Genomic DNA, 25,084 nt, shown 5'->3' on the forward strand with positions numbered 1-25,084 from the left:
CCCCTCATGCCTTGCTTCCTTCATTTCTTCACAAAAACAAGCTGGAACTTGTTATTATAATAAAAATGTAATATATAACATGTGATATATATATATGTAACATATGAATATGTAATATATAAATAAGAATGTTATATGTCAATTATACCTCAATTAAAAAAAAGAACTACAAATAAGTACGATGCATTTCTGAAAATGTTTTATGATAGTTTCAGAAATGCACAAGTTTTTATCCCTCATACTTCAGTCAGTTATAAACCTTCATTCTTTTGAATATGTGAGAGCAAATCTGTGCGGGACAGTTAATTCACCATATTACGTGCAATCTTTACAATTCCTAGTATACTATATGTACTTGGCTTGATGACACACTTGATAAATATGTATTTACAGTGATGGAAAATAGTGAGATTAATTTTAAAGAAGCACTGCATTTTGTCTTAAAGTTTGCTCAGCAGCACTTAAGCTGATAGAAAGACAAAATATAGGAGGTATATAAACAGAAGTCAGGTAATTAATTATCAGTCACCTGATAGTAACTGGTAAGGTTAGTATCAGGAGTAAATTATCTCTTGTATTTTATTTAGATGCAATAGAAGTACTCTGAGCAATTATAAATATAAAATAATTTATTATTGAAAAGTATTCATGAATTTTGTTCTTTCTTGAAGTAAGAGGGAATATCTATTTTAGAGTTTAACTTGTCTTTACAGCGTCACAATCATTTCTCAGGCTGTATCTTTCAATGAATAATCTACTAAATTCTCTTAAGACCCAAATGATATGAAACCATTTGGTGAGAATCAGGTATTTCTAAGGAAAAGAGATTTAAAAAAAAAAAATCTTATGTGGTGATCATATGAACAATACAGTTAAATAACTTAAAACTCAATTGTAAGTCTCAGCCAAAATTAGGTATATGGGGGTCATCCATGCATAGATATAAATAGTTTACAGGTAACAACTAGGTTATATTCCAAAGTGCCTCGTGGTATTTCGGAGCAGATATTGCAATGGAAACAGCATTAGTCTAATCTGCTTTGGTTCTCAAGTCGATCTATAAAGCCACATTTAATTCAAAATACAGGTAAAGTTTTAGAGACTTTCAGTGGTTCTAGGGGATATTACGTTCAGAGTTCCAATTTGCAATGCCAGGCATGGTAAGTTAGAAAACGCACTTGGGTTAAGACTCTGGGTGAGCCATTTGGCCTTTTTGGGTCTCAGTCTCCTTTCTCCAATAAAGGCCTGTGCAAGCTGTAAAATCCTGTGGGTGCCTCTAAGTTTGCCTTTCCGCCATCTGCAGAGTTAAAGGATAGCTTTCCTCTCACAACTGCTGGGCAGTGGGACCTAGGACCTCCTTAGCTCTAAGCAGAGGTCTTACCAGCTGGGGAGGGAGGTTTACAGGGCAAGGCTGGGAGAGAAAGAGGTAGAAATGGGATCCCAGAAAGTCAGGTCTGCATGGCCATTGGGGCTGGAATATTCTGCTGGTTTGGGGGCAATTCCCACTTGTTTCTTTCTTTTTTTCTGCTGACCCCAAGGTACTGGCTTCTTGTTAAAAGACATGTTTCCCTTCCTTCTCCTTTCCCTTCTCCCTTTCCACAGCTCCTTAAGTCACCATTTTATCCTGGATACTGTGGGTAAGAACACTGCCACTTTGATAAGTACGTGATATCTGGCAAGATGATTGACCTTGCTGGGTTTCAGGATAATTCCTAGAAGACTTTTTTGAGGATTAAAAATAATGTGCCTGAAGCTCTAGCCTAGTATCTGAGACAAAGAATAAACACTCAAAAACATTGCAGCTTATATGGACTATCACTGCCATTATTGTGTCTTGGTCAATTCAGGACCATCACTGGGGTGTGGGGTGAGTTGACTAAGATTAGGGTAAACACATCCTGATTTGCAGCAGTTATGAGCAGGTAAGTATTGGAATGAGGATAGTAGAGAAAACGAATGTGAGCAGCTATCCCAGGGAAGTAAGGAGAATGTACTAGGAAAGTCTACATAGCTCTAAGGAGAGGTATAAACTTGGTATGCTCTCTAGTAACATTCCACTTCCTAAAGGTAGAATTTGTCACTTCACGTTTCAATGTTTCAGAACTTCACTCCTAAACTGGAAGTGATCAGACACTGACCAGTGAAACCTGAAGCACGTGTCACTCCACCAAAGCCACAAAGTTTCCATTTTCTTCAGGGCCCCAATTAGCACCTGACTGACTGGTATTTATCATAAGGCTTTGATACATTTGATTAACTGGTTTTGTAAACTAGAAGAGATTTTAAGCAACACATTCTAATCAGAATGGCTATAAAGGGAAGTGTGCTGATAGCTGACAATTTCAAGAAGAAAACAGAAAAAGAACAGATATAGAATTATAGCCTTCATAGAATAGTAACAACGGGTACTTATGATAATAAAGAGAAGTTTTCCTCTTTTGCATAAAAGGATAGGGAACCAAGTAGTGATAAAGTTGAGAAAAATAACAAACCTCCAAAAAAGTTTTCACTTAGCTATAAAAATCTAGAAACTTCCTTTATCTGGAATGTTTACTTGGTTGGATTATATTACTGCCCATATTAGATGAATGAAACTTTGTGATTTTTCTGCAAATTTAGTCAAGTGTGTACGGTCTTGCTTATTCAGTTTATATGAGTACTAATGACCTGATGGTTTCATATCCATAATAATGATCTTTCCCTATATTCAAGAAATTCTGTGTATGATGCTGCCTTGGGGATTTGCTTTTAGAAACACAACTACCTTTTCTTTTTCAAGTAGGCATATCATTAATAAAATTATTAATTCTGGGGGCGCCTGGGTGGCTCAGTCGTTAAGCGTCTGCCTTCAGCTCAGGTCATGATCCCAGGATCCTGGGATCGAGCCCCGCATCGGGCTCCCGGCTCGTCAGGAAGCCTGCTTCTCCCTCTCCCACTCGCCCTGCTTGTGTTCCTTCTCTCTCTGTGTCTCTCTCTGTCAAATAAATAAATAAAATCTTTAAAAAAAAATTATTAATTCTGGGGGCATATGAACTTCTTTCACTAATGAGGAACACAAAGGTTGTATCTATAATGAATCACTACTTAATGTTTTATTAAAATATATGTAAAAATGTTCTAGCATCTAAAAAGCACACAAAGAGGCACAGAACATCATTAGTCACTAGAAAAATGGAAATTAAACTATAATGAGATTTTACTTCATATCCACTAGAATAGTCATAATAATAAAAAAAAACAAAACAGGCAATGACAAGTGTTGGTGAAGATAAGAAGGAACTGAAAGAGTCACCCTTAGTAGGAATGTAAGATGCTACAATAACTTTGCAAAATAGGTAATTTCTTAGAAAGTTAAATGTAAATTTACCATGACTCAACAATTCTACAGTAGGTATATACCCCAAAGCAATGAAAACATATGTCCACATGGAGACTGGTATGTGAATGTTCATAGTAGCATTATTTATAACAGCCAAAAAGTGGAAACCCAAATGTTCAACAACTGATGAATGGGTCAACAAAACATGGCCTATCCGTACATGGAATACCATTACAAAAAAAAGCAAAGTACGGATATATGCTACAACATGGATTAATCTCAAAAACTGCTAAGTGAAAGAAGTCAAACACAAAAGAACACATATCATACAGTTCTAGTTCTATAAAATGTCCAGAAAAGGCAAACCTATGGAGATAGAAAGTTGATTAGTGGTTGCCTGGGGCTGCAGGTAGGCACGGGGAGCTACTGCAAATGGGCATATGATCTTTCTGGGATGATGGAAATTTTCTAAAATTAGATTGTGGTGATGGTCACACAACTCTGTAAATTTACTAAAAATCATTAAATCGTACACTGAAAACAAATGAATTGTATGATAATGGTTTAAAAAAAACATTTATAAGGTATCTATCCACATTTTACAGATGAGAAATGTGAGGACCAGAGATGCTCCACAACTTAATCAAGGCAATGAAGTTAGTAAATGGCAGAGCCCAGGTTCAAGAGCAGGAAATTATCAAACTCTAAGTCACACTCTTTCCAGTACAGTATTTATTATTAGTACCCACATGAAAACTTCTATTTAATCAGCTGGGTACAATAGCATGAACAAGTGAAAAATCTGGTCCAACAGTTTTTGGCTACTTTGTTTGCCTGAGTGAAGGATTCATTCAGTTTATTTACTTATTTTTTATTAGTTTCAGGGTCAGTTTAACTAGTTTGGACATAACTAGACAACATATTAAAATCACTGAGATTATCACCCCTGGGTGATTCATTCATTCACTCAGCAGACATTTACTGCCAACTACTTCGTGTCAGGCACAGTTCTGGGCTGTACAAATATACTGATAACGTGGCAGGTTTGTAGGGTTAAATTTGTAGATTTGGTATCCTTACACTGATATCATAGCCAGCACTCAAATATGTAAGGGTAGTATGGAAGTGGATGACTAATTCTAAAAATAAGTACAGATTTTAGAAGCGTAATGTATTACTGAAGTACAAATTCCTCACATTACAAATATAAATTGAAATACATTATTCAAAGAGATAGTATGATATAACTCCATATATCTGGAAGTACCAATTTATAGATTGAAAAGTGAGAGAAATCATACCTACAAGTTACGCAATACATGATATTCCCTCAAAAGGGGGAGACCAGATTGCAGATTATATATACAGTACTTTTAAACATAGGCCTACCACATCAGCAACAGCTTTAAAATAAAATATATTAAAAGTAAAATATTTCTGAGAGACAGAAAATATAGTTCCAAAGTTGAGGGGAGCATGAGACTAACAGTAATGTCCAAAAAAAAAAAAAAAAAAGAAAGAAAAAAGAAAAAAGGAGAGAGACCAGACACACACACACACAAAATCAGGGTGTAGGGGGAGGAATCACATATTATATGATCATATTTATGTGAAATGTCCAGAATAAGTAAATGTATAGCGACAGCAAAGGTTAGTAATTGCCTAGGGCTGGCTGGGGAAAATGGTGGAAGATACTGAAGGTATTGGGTTTCTTTATGGGGTGATAAAAATATTCATAATTGTACAACTCTGTGAATAAATTAAAATCCATTTTTTTTTACTTTACATGGGTGAACTGTATGGTATGTGAATTATATCTGTATGACATATGTGAATTTTCACAAAAAAATGGGCTAAGGAATATGTGAACTCCATTGTAAATGTGGACTTTATTTGGATTCTTATTCAAATAAATTAGGTACCAAAACAAAATCAAATATATTTATAAGACAGTTGGAAAAAACTGGGAGTGAGTGAAACAGTTAAAAAAATATTTTGAGTCATTTGACTTTCTTAATTCCTCAATTTACTAAGAATAATAGTATACTAGGGAGGTTGTTTGGCAAAGTGGTTCATTTCCATATACCATAACCACACTAAGATTAAAATCTCCTTAAATATGGATAAAATACATCAAAATCTATAAAATTCCCACATGCAAACATTCTATTCACACATTTTTTATCTGAACACCCAGATATCTGCTAGATATGTCACACAGATTTAAAAAGTAATGACATTTTTCAATCTAAGAATGTTTATTAGATGGGTGTTCTCTTAAAGACAAATATTATATATATATATATATATTTTTTTTTTGAGAGAGAGAGAGAACACACACATGTGTGTGCATGTACATGCACGTGAGTGGGGGGTTGTGGGGCAGAGGGAGAGGGAGAGAGAGTATCTTAAGCAAGCTCCATGCCCAGCACTGAGCCCCACAAGGGGTTCAATCTCAGGACCCTAAATTCATGACCTGAGCAGAAATCAAGAGTCAGATCCTTAACCCACTGGGCCACCCAGGCGCCCCACAAGTATATTCTATTTTAAGGTATGTTTCATGGTTTATGATTTCCTGCATGCAAATATGTTCTAAACAAATTATTTTGTTTTGAATATTTTATGAGTGAAAAAGGAGTACAGATTTAGCTGGTAAACAAAAATAAGAAATGGACATTTATTTCAAGCATTTTGGAATATCTTATATTAGTCAACAGATGTTCATCTGATTGTCTTCTCCTAAGGGAGCAAATATAACTGAATTACCATTCCTTTATTAGTCTTCAATGAAAGGAAAATCCACTCCACAATAAAGAACAATGTCAAAAGACAAGAGTAAAATGCTTGCCTTATTTTTTCTTAAAATTTTAACCTTGTATTTATAGATGTTAAATGGCAATTTGTTAATAGTTGGAAACAAAAGAAAACAACAGAATGTTTTTACTTCTTGATGACTGCTCAAGCAAAAACAAAATCTCTCTTACCATCCTGTTGATCCGTACAAAGTCTTCAGGTTTTTTTGCCCAAGGGGGAAGACCAACATCATTTACTACAACTTCATCTTCTCTGACTCCGAGATTGTATCCATTACTGTTGACAAACATCTCCGGTAGGTAATAGAACTCTGGAATTAGTTCCTGCCAGGAATAAAAATGTGGCGTATTAAACCACTTTAAAAATGAGCAGAAAAAAACTATTATAACTTGTTAACTATGAACTGAATTAAACAATTTCTTTATTTAAATTCAATATTTTATTACCTAATCCTATTCTTCATTTGATTTCCTTTACATAACAGGAAGAGAAGGAAGAGAGGAGAAAGAAAGAGAAGACAAATATTTTTCTTGAACATTTTATTTGATAATTTATGTTTATAAGACTTTCAATCTTATCTTGCCAGAATTGGTTAAGAGAAATGGGTTACAGGATCAACAGTAGTTCACAATATCATTATTAAACAAATATGTAAAGCTGTATCTACAAGTCTATGCCATTCATCAAGCTTTTCTGAATATTATTAAGGAAATAAACCAAAATTTAAAAAAAAGTTGTTGCCGGTATTGTTTAAAAATCATGTAATATCTTCTACTTTTCTTTTTGATCACAATGGCAATTATACTACATGATTTTTACAAAAACATTTTATTTCATAATTTGGCAAAATTAATTACTTTTGAACTTATCCCTAAACACAATGAAGAGATAGATGATATGCAACGTGATAGTAAGTTTTAAATGTGTAACACATGGCATCTGAATGGTAATGGTTCTTAATAAATTGGATGCAAAGATAACCTGTGTTACTTGTATACAGAGATGGCATAAACAACTTGATTCAAGGCAAACTCGTGTTTGATGCACAATGTCTAACATGAGGCTTATGCTTCTTTGGAATAAATCTGATATAGAAATAAACTGCTTTTATGACCCTAGAAGTATTTTTTGTTGTTTGTTTTTTTTTAAGCACCTGGGAGAAAACGAAAACAAAAAACACGGTCGTTTTTATGTACACCATCTATACAATGATTAAAAAAATGAATAACAATCTTTTCAAATATCAAGATAAGGGTTAAATTAACTGTAAATTATGTTGTGAAAGGCATAAGGACATTTATTTGTGTAACATGATCAACGCTGATAATGTAGTACCTGAAATTCAACTCTTGCTGTAGTCTTCTCTAGGGATTCACAGAAAAATTAAAAAAACAAAACAAAACAAAAACCACCAAACACTGATGTCTTCATATAAATCAAATTATTAACTTTCAAAGAAAAGCATATACAAAAGCTCTCTCTTTATGGGTTTTCCTGCTAAAACCAACATTTGTCTATGATAGCATGAGTGGGTGTTTATCTTAGTAATGCTCTGTGAGAATTTGATATGATCCATTCTGATGATGATAAATGTGACATAAGAAAAATCAAACATAATAAACTTTGAGTATGGGGCACTGCGACAAGTATGAAGAAAGAAAAAAATGAACAAGACATGGTTTTATTTCATGAATATACAACCAGATTATAAATTACAATCTTGTCCATGGGGTAAATGCATAAACAGATGGTTATACTACACAATAATAATAGCTTGAAAGAAGTATAAACCAAGGGCAAGAGAGAACAGAGGAGAAGGCAGGGAACTCAGGGCAAGCCTGGAAAGACTTCACTGGAGACCAGACATTTTGAATTCAACTATGCCTAAGATAAAGACAGGGGGAAGGGGCAGGGGGACCATTAGGGAGTATTATCAGGAAGTGGTAAGGACTGAGTATGGGTGGAGTATAGCATATACTGGGGGATACAGGTCAAGATGGGGGAGGTGGGCTGGTGAGAGTTAGATGGAGCCAGGTGAGAAAGGCAGCTTTATGCCAAGCTAAACTGTTTGAATTTTGTATTATTGGGCAAATTTGCTTTATAACAAGACATTGGGTGTCAACAGAAAGGATGGACTGGAGAGGAGAGACTGGGTATCTACGTGCATGCAGGGAGAAAGAGAACCAGAAGCAGCAAGGAGAATGGGAGGGAAAGAGGGGAAGGCAAGTGCATGTTGTGGTAAGGGGGCACACTGTGGGACTTTTGCAGGGAGGGCAACTGTGACAGAGGTGGGGATGGGTGTGCAAAGAACAATGGGAATTAGGGGGCTCACACTGTGTGATATTCATTAACAACAAACTATGTACAAGACTTCGAGGCCACAACACAGTATGGGAAAGGAGAATTATGGTGAGATTAATATAAACTCCTGTAAATTTTCAGTGACCTGGATGTAAAAGGGGAAGAGTGAGAAGGGGATGAAAGAAAAACTAACAGGTAAACAAACATCCTTATTTGCAAATCGTGATACAGTTTAGTTGGTGGTTAAGGCAGGAGCTAAAGACTGCTTCCGAAATATTCTATCAGCAGTGACGATAATGAGCTGGTTTCTGGGCTGGGTAAGCATGGTGGTGTATATTATATTGCTTTGAAGGAGCAATTTGGCAAAGGTGTGTGATCACTGATTAGAAGGTCGAAGTGAAGCATCATTGCTATTCTCATTGACTGGTAGGCAATCAGAAGTGCATAATTGTTATGATCTGACGTTTCTGTTCCTCTAAAATTCAAATGTTGAAACTCTATCCTCTATGATGGCATTAGGAGGTGGGGTCTTTGGAAGGTAATTAGAATTAGGTGAGGTCATGAGGGTGGAGCCATCACGAATGGAATTAGTGTCCTTACAGGAGTCCTGAGGAAGCCCGCTTCTTCTCCCTCCATGTGAGATACAGCAAGACAATGGCCATCTGTGAACCAGGAAGCAGACGCTCACTAGACACTGAACCTGACCGTGTGGGCACCTTAGTTTTGGACCTCCAGCCTCTACAACTGTGGGAAATAAATTTCTGTTGTTTATAAGCTCCCTAAATTTATGGTAAAATATAGCTGCCTGAGCTGACCAAGACAATAATTATTAACTTATTATTTCAATGCATTAAGAGAAAACTTGTAATTTTCTTTTGATCTTACTCTCATGGTTTGGGAAAGCACAGACAATTAATAAAGGATGCAGAGAAAGGTAAAGAATATGGCTATTTGCTCATTACCCATTCTTTATGTGACACAGCACAAAACTAGCATTCTAAATGGGCCAAAGAGGGGAAAGAATATAAGCTCATGCAGTCACTCTTTGTGGAGGGTGATTTATATGTCATAGACTCACATAAGTCAGGGATTTCCCTCCCTGCCTTTCATCAGTTATTTGTGTTCATGTCCCATCTCTAGAACTAGACTATCTAAGCTTCCTGGAGGACAGATGAGACACATAGCCACAAGGATATAGCAACATAGATTTATTTTTTATTTAAACAGCCTAAAGAGTCTTAATTCATCTTCCCCTGTCTTGGTGCTTTATAATGTTTTCCAGATATATTATTTTCCATTCTCTCCTGTGGTATAGGGTCACATAAACTATGTGGTTATTATTAACCTACTTACCACTATAATACTATTTTCCTGAATGTCATTAAATTAGATTCACAAAGGCAACAAAGCCCTAGGATTTTATATTAATAACAGTTTGGGCAAACGCAGATTTTCAAGCCTGATTTTGTGAGGTTTATATTTTGTTGAACCCCTCATATCTCTTGGTGTTATATTTTGCATGCAGCAGGTGCTCATTAAATATTAAGCTACTGACGATATTAGGTAAAGTTATTTTAATATCACTAGAAATCCTCTGGGGCAATATGCAAATGGTTGGAAGAATGCCTCAAGATTGGAAAGGAGCCAATGAAGGACTTTATTAAATAAAAGAAAAAGGATGAACCCCAAAATAAAATTTGTACCCTTTGAGGGGCAATTTTCACAGCCTAAAAAATGTTATCTTGCTTATCCTGAGGTATAAAAGGTTTAACAGTGTAAAAGAGTTCACTTTAAAATACAGAAAGAGTTGGTTTTAAAGTTGCTGACAAAATTGTACCCAAATTGCAGAAGTGGAAGAAACAAGACCTACTTCATTTCAATTTAAACTCTCTAGCATAAGAAGGGGCTAAAAGCTGGCCGCCACTAGGGAGGAAAAGGGAGGCTAAGAAAGGTCTGGCCTGATGGTCACCTAGAAAAGCAGGAGGAAGAGTAAGGAGTTCAGCAGGAACATTCAGGAAGGCTTTAATCAAGGCCAGTTATATAGAAAAGTAACATTACTAGGGCCATCAGGATGATCCCTTAGTAAAGGCAGTGCTCTCCACTCCAGTCCATCTGGTCAACCAAACTGTGCTCTCACTAATTAGGCTGTTAACTAAGATGCTGGAAAAACCTGTTAGAGGCCTGACATTTGAAGGGCTGAAGAAATGCTTTCAGATTTCTAATAGAGAGAACAGTCACAAATAGACACATACTAGAGGCAAATATAAAGAAATTCCTGAAGTTCAGCTTAATTGCAAGGCCCCTAAAAGCTTAAAAAGACCAGAGCTATATGGGACTAAAGCCTGAGCTTGAATCTTGAAGTCCTGAGCTAGGGAAGTTTTTGTTTTTTCTTTTTCTTTTTCTGAAGGGGAAGGAAGAGAGTAAAATCACACAGTCTAGGGAGAAGTTGCTAAAGTAGCAGAGTAGGTGTAAATTTTTATGCCTCGGTTTTAGATTAAATTTTTAAAATTAAAAGATTAAAAGATCTTGTTTCAAATAGCATTTTAAAATTTAATGTTAGTATATAAATACAGGACATTAGTATATAATTTATATGATTTAAAAGATTTGCTTATTTAAAAGAGAAGAACCTCACGAATAAGAGAGTTTCATCTCAGAGATTCAACTGTGATGTCCAAGAAGATGACAATTACCGCATCTGTGCTCTAAGACAAGGATCAGCTGAAATGTTACCTCTGGTCATTCAATCTTAAAACAGCAGACAGAATTTATTTGTATCTTTTTAAAAATTTTATTTTGCATTTTATTTTATTTATTTTATTTATTATTTTTATTATTTGTATCTTATGTTATGTCTTGGCACTGTTGTAAGTGCTTTATATATATTTTCTTAGTCTTCCCCCAAATTTCATGAGGTAGGTATTCTCATTCTTCCCACTTTCTAGACATGAACACAAAGAGAAGGTAAGTAATTTGCTAATGACTACACCGGAAATAGGTGGTAAAGCCCCATATCAAAACCAATCGCTTTAAATCCAGGATCTCTGCTCTTATATTCTCTATTTTGCCTTCTGAAGCAATGGCCCAGTCCGTCATTCCATATGACTTCATTCTATTTTGATTTTCTGCACAGCAATTATAGTTTTCTTTTTTTATATATTAGGCTCCCGTGTCGCACTATCCTGGAAATCTTATGACAGTAGGGTCACTGTCTATTTTGCTCACTGCTTCACACCACTCACTTGCTAGCAATGGTGCCTAGTACATAACAGATGCTCAATACAAATGTGTGAGATACAAAAAAAAAAAAAAAAGAATCAATTATTGCTGTGTGTTTATCATTTCCTGAATTTCAGTCATGAAATAGTGATAAAAACAATACTGAAGGCCACGGTTTTCAAGCTGTGTTAGCTTAAGCAGAGGTCCTTAGGGCGAGCGGGTAGGTGAAGGTAAGAGGGAGACGGCCGGAGGTGGTTTGGGGATTATCCCCTTCTTCTGCCAGGAAGGGTTATTTTATGTGTGCCAGAGTCAAATAGATCTGATTTTAAATCTGGACTTCTTGCCAGCTTGGGCAAGTTTCTTGACCCTTTGGGAAAAAAATCAATTTCTTCATATGCAAAATTGTGATGATGATAGCTATGAACTCACAGGGGTAGATATGTGAGGATTAAATGGTGATAATGGGTAAAACAATGCGTTTAATAGCTGTATGCAAAATACCTTTTAGAAGCTATTCGTTCTATCAATTTTTTTTGATGCAGATCAAAAATATTGCTGCTGAGTTTACCCAGTACCAGAGTATACCCTGTAACCAGTAACAAAATGGTCACTTTGGATGTTTGTATTTGAAGGAACACAAATGTAGACAACTCAGATGATTAAAGGGTTTTATCAAATATATGGACTAACTTATATGTTACCTAGCCTAAGCAGATATATTTTTAAAGCTATTTGCATTTCAGGTTTTAGTTTTGTCTAAGTGCACAATCAGATTGAACTGCATGGTATAAACCAGACTAGAACTTATAATTTTTAAAATTAGTAGCTTGTAAAATTTTTTCAAAGATTGCTGTAACAACCCTTCCTGTCCCCTGTTCTCTCTGGCATTTCCACGTTACCATTCGTTCCTTAAAGTGGGGGACTCTATTTCTTCTCCCTTTGAATATGCAGGCATATTTCAACGCACAGAATGTGAAAAAGTGATAGTGCAGGGCTTCTAGAGAAGCCTAAGACTTAAGAGGCCTTGCAGCCTCTGTTTTTATCCGCTTAGAAGCCAACAGCCACAGAAAGTAGTGGGGCCGCCTTGCTGGAGTGATCGTGGAAAGAGACACACGTGTCTGGACGGTCCCCAGCTATTCTGGCTCGCTCAGATGGGACACGAAACACGTGAGGAAAGCCATGCTGAGTTCTCTGGCCCAGCCACACCCCTCCAGCTGTCACCATGTGGCATAGCTATGAGCCGTCCTTGCTGGGCTTTAACTCCAGCTGCGCAACTGTCAACAAATATATAGTTGCTGTGTGGTTTTTTTTAGAGGGGGAGGGGCAGGGGGAGAGGGAGAATTTTTTTTTTAAGAGAAAGAGAGATTCCAAGGTGCTGCAAATCAAATGTGGCAGCAGGGTAAAAGGCGTGGCTATAAACCCCTTTGTAAGTGCTCAGCAAAATTTAAGGTGGTGGTTTGTACACTCACTCAGCTACACAAAGGGATTCTAGGAATCTTAAGGGCATTATAAACAGCATCTTAACTCATAGGCAGAAATAGAGAGGATCCTGCCTCAAAAGGATTTTAGGGTGCTAGTTTTTTCTCATAATGAACTATAAGTTGATACACAGAAAGTTGACAGAATTTTAAAGGAGGTTAAAAGATGCCTTGGCCCCAACTTTCTCTGATCAGGAAGCATTCGCAGAAAGCCACTCGGCTGCAGACAAGGGCTATTTCTTATGGAAAAGAAAGCTGATCCAGAGGGCAAAGCCAAGGTCCCAGAGGACCTGTCACCAGAGTCCAGGAAACTGGCAACACGTGCCTGGCGGCAATTGCCAAGAACCAGCCACTGTTCTGTACCTTCCATAGCCCCTCCTCCGGAGTAGAGTCTGTTGAGGTTTACCTGTTTCTGCCTCACCACCATATGCTGAGTGTACACGGGACAGATAACTTGTCTTTCCAGGTTCCAGGTATCCAAATTAGAAATTTCTGCATCGTATCTGTGTCTGGACCTGATACAGACCATGAGATACTAGATTTTGGTCCTGATACAATAATGTGGCTAACAAGTTGAATATATTTTGCAGTAGGAGGAATGTGAATTGTGACCAGAGAAAGGACTTTAGTAGACTATTTCCAGACAGGGCCACCAACACCCCTCTAACGTCCATGTCCCCTTGAAATGTGACCTTGCTGCTCAGCTCACCAGGAGGTAGAGTTCATTTCTCTCCTTCCTTAACTTGGGCTGGCCCTGTGACTTGTTTTGACCAACAGAATGCTGTGGGGGTAACACTATGTGACTTTCAAGCTTAGGCATTAAGTAGCCTTGCAGATCACCCCCCCCCCTTTTTTTGTTTAAATCCTCTTGCTAGCAAGCCACCATGAAAGAAAGTGTGATTTTCTTAGGAAGACTATACAGAGAAAGAGAGGACCAGCCAGGCCCTAGCAGTTCTAGTCATCTTTGGTGAGGCAACACATAAGTGAGTGAGGTCACCTCGAATCCTCTAGACCCACACAGGCCACCCCAGTTGACTCCAGGTGGATCAGAGACAAGCTGTACCTGATGAACCCTACTCTGATTGCAGAACTCTAGGGAAATAAGTGGCTGTGTTTTTTTTTTTTAAGCCACTAAAGTTTGGGGTGGTTTGTTACACAGCAATAAATGACTAAAGTAACACTTGATTGATCAATGATTCGAAACTAGTCCAAGTGGCTGGATATGATTATACGGTCATGCAGAAGAATGAAAGCAGCACGCCAATCAATGAAAAGGCAGTACAAATAACTAAACAGACCTCAGTGCTAGTTCTGGCTTCCTCCTTATCTACGGTGTGAACTTAGGCAGGCCACTTAATATCCGTGGATCTCCTTTACAAAACAAGAATAAGGATAGCTATCTCACAGGGCTGTTCTGAAGACTATCAAATAAATGACAAAAAAAGCAGTTTAAAAACTATTGAGAACCATTCAGAAAGCATGCATGCTACTCTGTCAACTGGTAAGTGTGCTCCTTCAGAGCACTTTAGGTACCAACTTGCCTACTTCACATAAGAGCTCTCCTGCTTACTCTCTTCCCATTGATTTCTGTTAATCAGCTTCTCTTTAAGAGTCCAACTAGCTTAAGATTTCCTAAATGAAAAACAGTGCGGAAAGACACCAAATACTATCAAAGAAATGGCAAGATGAATATTATAACAGGCATTTTGTGTCTGTAAATGTGATTTCTGGTTTATTTTAACAGCTATACTAAAACCCCATGGTACAGTTAATAGTGTTATATGCGTTCTGTCAATAATAAGAAAATACCCTCAAACACAATTTCTAATTTACAAGCTTATGACAAGTTCAAGCTGCTGAGAAATTGGACTTGAAAGTATGTCTTAGAATGATAGAAGACCACTATTAACACTATCATAATTGTATACCTATTGCATCAAATCTGACATTTCAGTTTAATATATTTTGCTGAGAGAGCATACCATTCTATGGCTTCCTAGTGAAATCAAATCCAACCCAGACGTTTTCACTTCTCTAATATAATTCACTGCAAGGTTTTAAGGCTGCCATCTCTTTTCTTCCTTTTTTTCAAAAGATTGATGCCCTGGCATTCGTTAATTCCACAAGAGCTCATAATGGGTCAATGAGTCAGTGGCGAGCACCTCCATTAACTGTATTAATTTACACTATGTCACCTTAATGACATTTTGTCACAGCTACCTTTCCTGACATCTACATAGCTATTCAAAAGTAATATAACAACTTTTGAAGGCATTAAGGAATCGTAGTGTAAGAACTCCAGTACGCTGAATGTCGTTGTTACCAAGACTACACTGGAGAAGAGAAATAAAAAATAAAATAAAAATAAAGTAAAAACTAACAAGTCTGACTTAACTCAGGGGACCTGGCTCCTGAAAGGTCACTTCACCAACACTCCATCGCTGCCCAGCTTGTATGCATTACCACAGGAAGAGACTGATGTTAATAAAGCAAGACAGAATGAAACCAACTACTCCATTCTAGTTCTTTCTTATATGATTATCTAGGCTAGGAGATATTGCTAGACATACTTTTATTCACAAATGGAAACGCATTTCCTTAAAATTATATCCAATGCTTTATTTAACAGGGATATTTCTTAGGGATAAGAAATCAAAAGCTTAGGTTTTAACACACAGTTAGCAAAACTATTATTACTCTTGGTAACATATTCTTCCCTGCTAAATCAAGTATTCTTTCAGAGGGAAAAAAATATATGTGTTTTAATTAATATATTTAAATGCGGAATTTAGAAAGTCTGAAGTTACTACCAGTATTACCAGAAAAACCTAACATTTCCTTAATGAGAACCCTCAAATTCTGATGCCATACATGGAAAGATTGATACATTTGAACAAACAGACACACATACACACACACTCGAAATAGAGGAAAACAGAAAGACTGAGAACCCAAGATCTTTTTCAAATCAGTAAGAAAAAGATATTTAACCCAAATGAAAAATGGGAAAAGATATGAGTAAGTTTAAGAGTCAAATATTGAAATACAAAACATGAAAATGCTCAATTTCACTCACAATTAATGACATGCAAGCCCAAACAAATTTTCACTCACCAGATTAGCAAAAATTACACTGTTTATTATAATAGTAATGGGGAGGGTGTGGGGAAGGAGGCATCTTCACACACTGCTCTAGGGAGTGAATTATCATCTTCGGGAATAATGGTTTGGCAGTATCTTTCAAAATTAAAAATGTATATAGCCACTTAGCCATTAATAGAAATTATCCTTTACACGTATACACAAAGTTCATCAAGATCACTGTGCAAGGGTGTTTACTGCAGCCTTGTGTTGAATAGTAACAATCAGAGAGAAAGACAAACTACCATAAATAGGAGATTGTCTACATAAATGATTGTGTATGTGTGCAGTGTGCAGCCTTGAAAAAGAAAGGGTCTACATGGGAAGATATTCAAGATAGAGTATCATAAAATATGAAAGAGAACTGAAAATGCAAAAAATCTGTGCAATGTCAAGCTGGGGAAATGAGCTTCTTATGAACTAATTAAGTCCGGGGGTGGGGGAATAGGTCTTGTTTGTATTCAGCACAGCTGCTTGAGGATAAAAAACAAAAAACCTCCCCAGTTAGCAACAGCCACATTGGTCTTTGTCCTTGATGATGTGACCCCCAAGAACCAAAGGAACACAACTGGTAACAAAATGTAAGCATTTCTTGAAAGTTCCAGAACAGGAAAACTCTGGGAGAAATCCTAGCAGTTGTAGAGGGAAAAGCCTGATACAAACATTGGTCATCAGAGACTGACCTGTAACTTGGTGAGATATTTTTGGTGATGAGAAGCATCAATAAAGTTCTCAGGATAGAAAGTAAAGTGTAACACCATATCTACTTATGTATATTAGAATGATTAAGTTTGATCTGTGTGTGTGTTTGTGAGGGTAGGTCTTTGAATTAAGCTGAAAAGCCCATTTTCTTTTTTGTGACGATGTCTAATAAGAGTGAGCAGGCATTTTCACTTGAAATAATTTGATACAATGTGGATATCGCTCCGAATTAAGATATGAATAACCTTAAATATGACAGGAAGCCTTAAAATATAGATAATAATATTTAATTCAAACATAAAATATTTATTGAGTGCTTTTTATGAACACTAGGCTAATTCTAGAAGCCTCTGGACTCCTCATTTTCTGGGTAAATTCTGAGAATGTTACAAAATAAGAAACAGATTCTCTCCCTGATTTCACTGGTAGGGAGTTAGTTTAAATGATGACTCATGGACACTTTAGAGTTTAATTCCTCAGTGAAGTTATAAGGCTGCTAGAAGAAAAGTGTATGCCTTAAGAGTTTAGTATAGTAAGGATGCATGTTAAATTATCTTATTTCCAAATATGAATATGTTATATGCACAAATTAACATTTATTTATGCAAACTTTGATAGTAACGAACAAAATACATGGAGAAGCTACACACTACTTGGATCCATTTTGTTTGTTTTCTGCTTTCAAAAAGAACCGAACAAAGTTATATTCATCCAGTTTTCTTACACTTCAGTAACACTGTAATTGCCTTTAAAAATGCTTGCAATAGATAAACATAAATATGAAAATGATAATTTTGACTTTAATTCACTGCCTTTTGTTGGATTAAGACCCTAAATGGAATAATTCCATAATATTTTTATATTTAACAATATGAGTGGCAGTGATGGGGGAAAAACTGCCTTGAAGAAAGAGGCCTTAGAAAGAAACACATATACCTATGCAGTAACCCGATCAAATCTCATTATCAGAGAAAAAATTGAGAAATATGAGAGAACAAATGTATGTTATTGCTTTGAATACAACCTTTTTTTAAGAGACAAAAGCCCATATAAATGAATAACAAATATTTGTATTTAACAATAGTTAAATCGTACCAACTGTAAAATTACTCTGCTCTCTGGCTGTTTCTGGGTATTGTGTGTGTGTTGGTTTAATCTAATGTGTATTGTTGCATAGTATCCCCAGGCACAGTCAAGTAAAAGCTAAGGCTGTACAGAAAAGCCTACATTTTAAATGGGTCTTGTCATTAATGCTTTATTAATTGCCCCAGGCTACGTAAACCCAAAGCTGGGCAAGCTATAACAATATGACACATTAAGGTTAAATCCAATTCCTGCTGTGTTTTATGGAATGGGCCAAATATTGAGTTAACAGCAGGAAAGGCAATTTATGGCCTTTTTTTTCCATCTCCAGATTATTCGATCTAAATTAGATAGGAATTTTTTGAAATTACAAAAACACCTTAACTGAATAATATAAATGAATTCTGAATCCTTTTCTGTGATGCTCAAAATTATTTCCTCTAGTTTCCTTTTAGGTTAGATGTACCACATGATTTTAACATACCACGGAACAAAACTGTCTTATACAACCAATTAAAAAAAAATCAAGATTTCAGCATATTTTGAAATTAAATTACTATCAACAAATAAAAGAACCTACCTTTACATCAGAAGTATCTCTTTGACTAGTTCTCCAAGATCTTGCAACCGACGAGAAGGTTCGATCTGGATGGTCAAACTTTCCATCATTGGCATTGAGGAAGAAGGTTGTGAAAGGTTCCTAAGCAAAAAGAGGAAGAAGAATCAGGAATTTGACCCTCCTGAAGGCAGCTGCCTTGTTCCTTTGAAACCCTCCTGAGGTAGAAACAGTGAGGAGTCAGGAGGTGCCTAACGGGGCTTGACTGGGCTGCTGAGGCACTGCCACCCTGCAACCTTGGCAGGCCATTTTGCTTCTTGGGCTTTAGTCTTCTGATACATAAGATGATGGAGTTCTGGTGCTCTATGATTTAATGATGAATGATTTTGCATTATTATTAGTTTGTAACTCAGATGTTCTTTCTCCTAAGGCCACACATAATAACACTGCCGTAAGAAAACCACTCCGGCACTGTTCACTGCACTGTGGAATTGGGTAGGGAATGGCCATCTTAGATTACCTACGAAGGTCTATTAAAGTACTTGTACCATATACGGTCTGATGATCTTTTTAAAATGCAAAGTTCTGCTTAAAATCTTTCAGTAGCTCTTCAGAGCTCTTTGGAGAAAGTCTAAATTACTCAATTTGTCTTAAAAGATCCCGAATGATCTGGAAACTTACCCGTCACCTTCCCTTCTTCACATTCTAAGGTCATGCCACGCGGCTTTCACTTCCTGTCATTTGCAGGGGATGTTCCCTCTGCCTGGTACCAATTTATCCCTTCCCCTCACCATCCTTACTTGGCCAAGTTCTTTCTATCCCTTATGTAACAGCCGAGATGTCACTTTTCTCCTGAAAGATTTTTCTTGATTTGCCAAGCTCTCCAGTATGTTCAAATACAACCTATATTTTCTAAATACATCACTGAAACACTTGTCACACTGTTTTGTAAGTGATTTGTAACTTGTCTATCTCTCCCCAACCCCAGCCCCATAGAAACAGATTCCATCATCTATCATGTTCACTGTTTTATCTCCAACACTTAGAATAATACCTGGTACACAGAAGTTGTTCCATGTATAATTTGGCAAAGAAATCAGTGAAATACTGTGCAAATGCGACTAGATACACTACAGTCCTTTCAGTATTCTGTCACTGTCACCTCGCAGAAATACAGTATTTGCCACCCACTACATGTTCCCATAGCAGGAAACCTGAGAATGACTATCACATGGTCCTAATGTGTTTAATTTTAATGCTTTTTGTATACTTTTTATGTTGGGAGAGAGGCATTATTTCTGATGTCACTAAATTCACTTCTGAATGACATTCATTCTTACCAAGGATTTCTTACTTAACTACAAGTATAACATGGATGAATATCTATTTCTTTTTCCATGGTTTTAATTCTCTCTTAAGTCTAGGATGAATGACATGTCACCTCTAGGTTCAATAATGCTAAGAAATTGACACGACGTTTTCCTGAACAGTTATTTTTCTTTAATATATAATCCCTATTAATTCTTTTATATCTATAAAACATTATGGGGCCCCTTTGAACTTTTCTTGTTGTCATTGGTCGTAAGGGCCAGCTGTTGGGCTACAACCATTCATCTTCCTCAGTCTCTTCCTGAAATTTAGTGTGGCTGGATGTCATCAATGTTATGAGTTTGTAACAGATCCACCGATTTTTCATGATCAGTATTGGATGACAGTAAAGTATGATTAAAAGATAGGAAGAAGAATGATATAACAATATATAGAGAAGGGCTGTATTATTGATTCACCTGAAAATCAGATCTGCATCCAGGAAGCCCATATTGCTGTTTAAGATTTTAAGTGATATGAAAGACAGACAGATGTCACCAAAATTAAGTTAGGAAGAAAAATTTTACGAGATGTCCTTCACTAGTTAATTTGCTTTGCAGATTTTTAGCTCACTAATGAACATTAGGTAATTAATGCAGCATATCCTATCACTGAGTTAGTGCAACTGGGGCTAAAAACAATTCTAGAAGTAGCAAATGACAAACTGAATGAAATATGACAGATGTAAGTTGGAGTCTTGGAACAAACCACTGACTTCTTTTAGGCAAGTTATTTAACCTTAAGTAGCTGTGTTAAGTAACCGCTTCAGGTCCTTCATCTATGTTAATTGGGAAGGACAACACCTCAGGGATAATTACGGGAATTAAATACAATTAAATAATATTGAGAAAGCTTGAAGTGTCTCACCTGACACAGTTATAAAAATGACTACAGCTTTATGCAGTGTGTCAAGTCTTCATTGCTGGGCTGGGCTTCATGTGAAGCCAGACTGACAAACTGACCAGACTCTTACTGCCTTGGGTCTCATCCATCTCTGTATCCCTAGCACCAAGTACCATGCTTGGCTCACAGTCAGTGTTTAATAAATGTTTCCTGAATGCACCTAAACATACAGGTACTGTTGGGAGATTAGGTGTGGCTGGGTAAGAGTAAGATAGTTTTTGTCAGTTCTTAACTACTCATTTGACCAAAAAGTTGTAACTTCAGAATCCACTTCTTCATTGCTCTAGTATGCCGATGTCAGGTGTTTTTTTTTTTTTTTTTTTTTTCCTTTTTCTTTTTCTCTCTCTCTCTCTGCAAGTCATAGGCAGAGATTAATTTAGAAGGATCGCACTTGTCTCTATGATTTTTAACCTATTACACAGATGTGAGTGAAGCCCCATTTATACATCAAAGCCTTACTTTTTTTTTTTTTACCATCAGCCACTAAAAGCTGATCTATCTCTATCCTGACCTAAATTATAAAATCCTTCCTGGTTTTCAAACATTAACAAAGACATGCCAAAAATAGCACAGATGGGCACAGTAAAAAGAAATCTGAAATTAAAGAATTGCTTTTATTTCTGGTCATGAAGTTTATGAAACTGGTGGCACCCAAAAGCAGAGAATACGGAAGAATTCCACATTTCACAGTTTTAAGAAGCTTTTAAAAAGATCTGATTAACAACTGTTTTAAGGTCACATACTACATTACGGACATATATTCTCATTATTCCTGAAGGCCTCCAGCTGTGACAGTGGTAGAGAACGAATAGAAATTGATAACCTATTTGTTTCTAAGTGAGTATTGATCTTTCAAGCTCTGATTACCGTGGAGATTACCTTTTTCCATGTGTTTCCTTATTAACTTCAAGGCACAGTGGAAGGCTTTTCTTTTCTCATTTGACTCATGCCCGACTAACAGAGAGGACTGTTACATTAAGCTTAAAAAACTTTCGTATTTTTTTACTTAACATATGCTGACTGAACCATTTTCTATGTGTACGTTACCATATTAGATAATTTGTCATCCTATTAGAAAAACTTTCGGTTCGGAAGATGTACAAATGAAAACATATTAAGCAGAAATTTCAGAAATTAAAATGTGGGCATTTGTTGGATTTTACGCGCTTCCTGTTAGATCCTACGATATGAATGGCTGATGGCAAACCTCCTTCTCCTAATTACATCTACCCTAAGGTCACTTTGTATCTTCCAACCCTGTCTTAGTACTAGAAAACCAAACTGGGTAGTTGTACCTGTCCTACTGAATTCTATCACAACCCTTAACCTCTACGAGGACGCTAACAACTTTTCCTGCCTTTCAATGACTACAGACCAGTTAACTCCATCCTGGGCAACCTAACCTCTTTCCCCTGCTCCTCTTCTCTTCACTCAACCTCTTTTGTCTTCTGTCTTCTATGATATTTGCTCAGTAATATCATAAGAATCTTTTCTTAAGTCCCTCTCTGCTGTACTTTTCTTTTTTGCCTTCTTTTCATTTGAAACAAACCCCATTTGTGGGGAATAGGCAGTGCTTGGAACATAACTCTATCAAAGAAAAGGTGTGTATCTTGAAGTGATATGAAGCATAATAAAGATCAAAGGGAAGGGAACAAAGACAACTGGGCACCTGTTCTGTGCTCCGCACTGTATTACTGAAATCAGTAACTCCATCCTTGTGATTATCCTTCAGAGTAGGTATAATTATTCCTGTTTCACATCTGAGAAAATTCAGGGTCACATTCTACGACATGGAGGAGCCATTATTTGTATTGTGCATTATCTAACTCCAGAAGTTTGTTTTCTCCCATTCCTTTTGAAGGAATCCAGAAGTATCTTTTAGAATCTTCAAAAAGTCCTTTTAATTAACCTATATACCTATTATAAACCAGGCTTTTGGTTAAAAATTCCTTACCTGTATGGAGATTCTTCAAAAAATTAAGAAAAGAATTACCATATAACCCAGCTCTTCCATTTCTGGGTATTTATCCAAAGAACACAAAAAGACTAATTTGAAAAGATACATGTACCCCTATGTTCATTGTAGCATTATTTACAATAACCAAGATATGGAAACAACTTAAGTGTCCACTGATAGATGAATGGATAAAGACATTGTGGAGAATTTATACAGAGGACTACTACTTGGCTATAAAAAGGAATGAAATCTTGCCATTTGTAATAGTACGGCTGGAACTTGAGTGTATTATATGCTCAGCAAAATAAATCAGATAAAGACAGATATTGTATGATTTCACTCATGTGGAATCTAAAAAAAAAACCCCACACAAATAAACAAACAAAATAAAACAAAACAAATTCGTAGATACAAAGAATAGACTAGTGGTTACCAGAGGAGAAGGGGTTTGGACAGTGGGTGAAGTGGATAAAGAGGGCAACTGTATGGTGATGAATGGTAACCAGACTTGGGGTGGTGATCACTTTGTAATGAATACAGATGTCAAATTATAAAGCTGTATACCTGAAGCTTATATAATAATAGAAAAATAATGAAAAAACAGAATTCCTCATCTTCCTCTAAGTAAATCTGCATTGTCCCTTAAGCATCAGTATTCAAGATAAACATGGCAACACTATTTTATTCAGTAGCATTATCTTGGGGCTTTAATTACAATACCTGTAAAAGTGTCTCTACTATTTTTTCCACTACAAATACATACTTTTAAAGATATAGGCTCTTGGGTAGGCTTTCCAAAAAACCCATAATTTATTTTTAAAAGTCCCAAATTCCAAATAACTGATTTATAAATGAACTTTTGTTGTATGACCTATTTAACTTCCTTAAAGATTATGATTAAATGTTTGACAAACGAGTTTTGAATAGTTAGGTGGAATATAGTGAATTTAGAGGGTGGATATGTCGCTGAGGGATGTAAAGGTCAGAGGGTAAGATTTAATTACTTCTGTGTGTATGTTATATGCTATATGTTCAGGGTAAGATTTAAAGTAAAAACATTCCAAGTAAAATGTGCCTTTTATACGAGTTAATATCCGAAGAAACTCCAAACTCCACTCTAATAGTTCATTCATCATTTGCCCAATGGCAGCTATCAAGGAACCAGTTTTTTCAGGGTCTTGTAATTCAGACAAGTGATTTCACTGGTAGTTTGTCTAAAATAATATTTTTAATTTAAAGAAATGAGGTATGAAGTTGATTAGCATTTTAAAGCAGTTATCATCATTGTTATACTACGCATATTGATTGAAACTAATAATGAGTTTAATGACTTTGGGTCCAAAAGACTTGAAAGGTAAAGGGCAAATACTCTGTATTTTGTTTTTATGAACAAATTCTTAGTGACATGAATTTTAATGCATTTTCTACTTCATAAACTCCATGGGATGGGAGGGAGGAAATCACAATTCCCTGGACCATTACGTTAGACACTTGGTAAGCTATTAGACCAGGATACTTCTATTTATAACAGCACGGCATAAGATGTGTTGGCTAAATGAGTCCCCATAAAAGCAATCCTGTAGATCCGTTCTGTCCAATACAGTAGTCATTTGCCACACGAGACTATGGAGTACCTGAGGTATGGCTCCTTCATAATGAATGTGCTGTAAATATAAAAATACATTCTGGATTTCAAAGACTTAGAAACAAAAATGAGTAGAATATATCTTCAAAATTTTTTATATTGGTTATGTGTTGAAAGCATAACATTTGAATATACTGGGTTAACAAATGTGTTTATTAAAGTTAATTCCACCTGTTTCTTTTTACTCTTAAATGTGGCTACTAGGAATTTTAAATTACGTAAGTGGCTTGCATTATGTTTCTATTGTACAGCACTGTTATAGATAATACTGAAAGAGGATTTATAGAATAAATATGCACAGAATTTCTGCCATACTCTTGTACAGATTCAAATTTGTACTCCATTTCACTGGAATAATAAATCAACTTAAGGATGAATTATGATTTATGATTTGAGAAAGTATTTAGCTTTATTAGGGATACAAAGGTCTTAAGTTAAATCAAGCTGTTGATAGCAAGTATTTTTTTTTTACAGATTTATTTATTTATTTTTGAGAGAGAGTGTGCATGTGCAACATGCATGTGCAAGTGGGGGGAGGGGCAGTGGGAGAGGGAGAGAGAATCCTCAAGCAGACTGCCTGCTGAGCAAGGAGCCTGAG

General features: G+C 36.2%; 1 protein-coding gene across 7 annotated transcripts in view; it reads right to left on the reverse strand.

Moving 5' to 3' along the window:
* The window catches only part of NBEA (neurobeachin), a 683,633-nt gene that overhangs the window by 55,007 nt on the left and 603,542 nt on the right, over nt 1–25,084 (reverse strand). For all 7 annotated transcript variants that reach the window (XM_035003560.1, XM_035003559.1, XM_035003554.1 and 4 more), the window contains 2 exons: nt 18,638–18,757; nt 6,304–6,456 (listed from right to left, as the gene is read on the reverse strand). In XM_035003560.1, coding sequence (XP_034859451.1) covers nt 6,304–6,456; nt 18,638–18,757 — 273 coding nt within the window. The remainder of the gene's footprint in view (nt 1–6,303; nt 6,457–18,637; nt 18,758–25,084) is intronic.

This window comes from Mirounga leonina, unplaced genomic scaffold (genome assembly GCF_011800145.1).
Source record: "Mirounga leonina isolate KUSES-001 unplaced genomic scaffold, KU_Mleo_1.0 Mir_127, whole genome shotgun sequence".
Classification (NCBI taxonomy): domain Eukaryota; kingdom Metazoa; phylum Chordata; class Mammalia; order Carnivora; family Phocidae; genus Mirounga; species Mirounga leonina.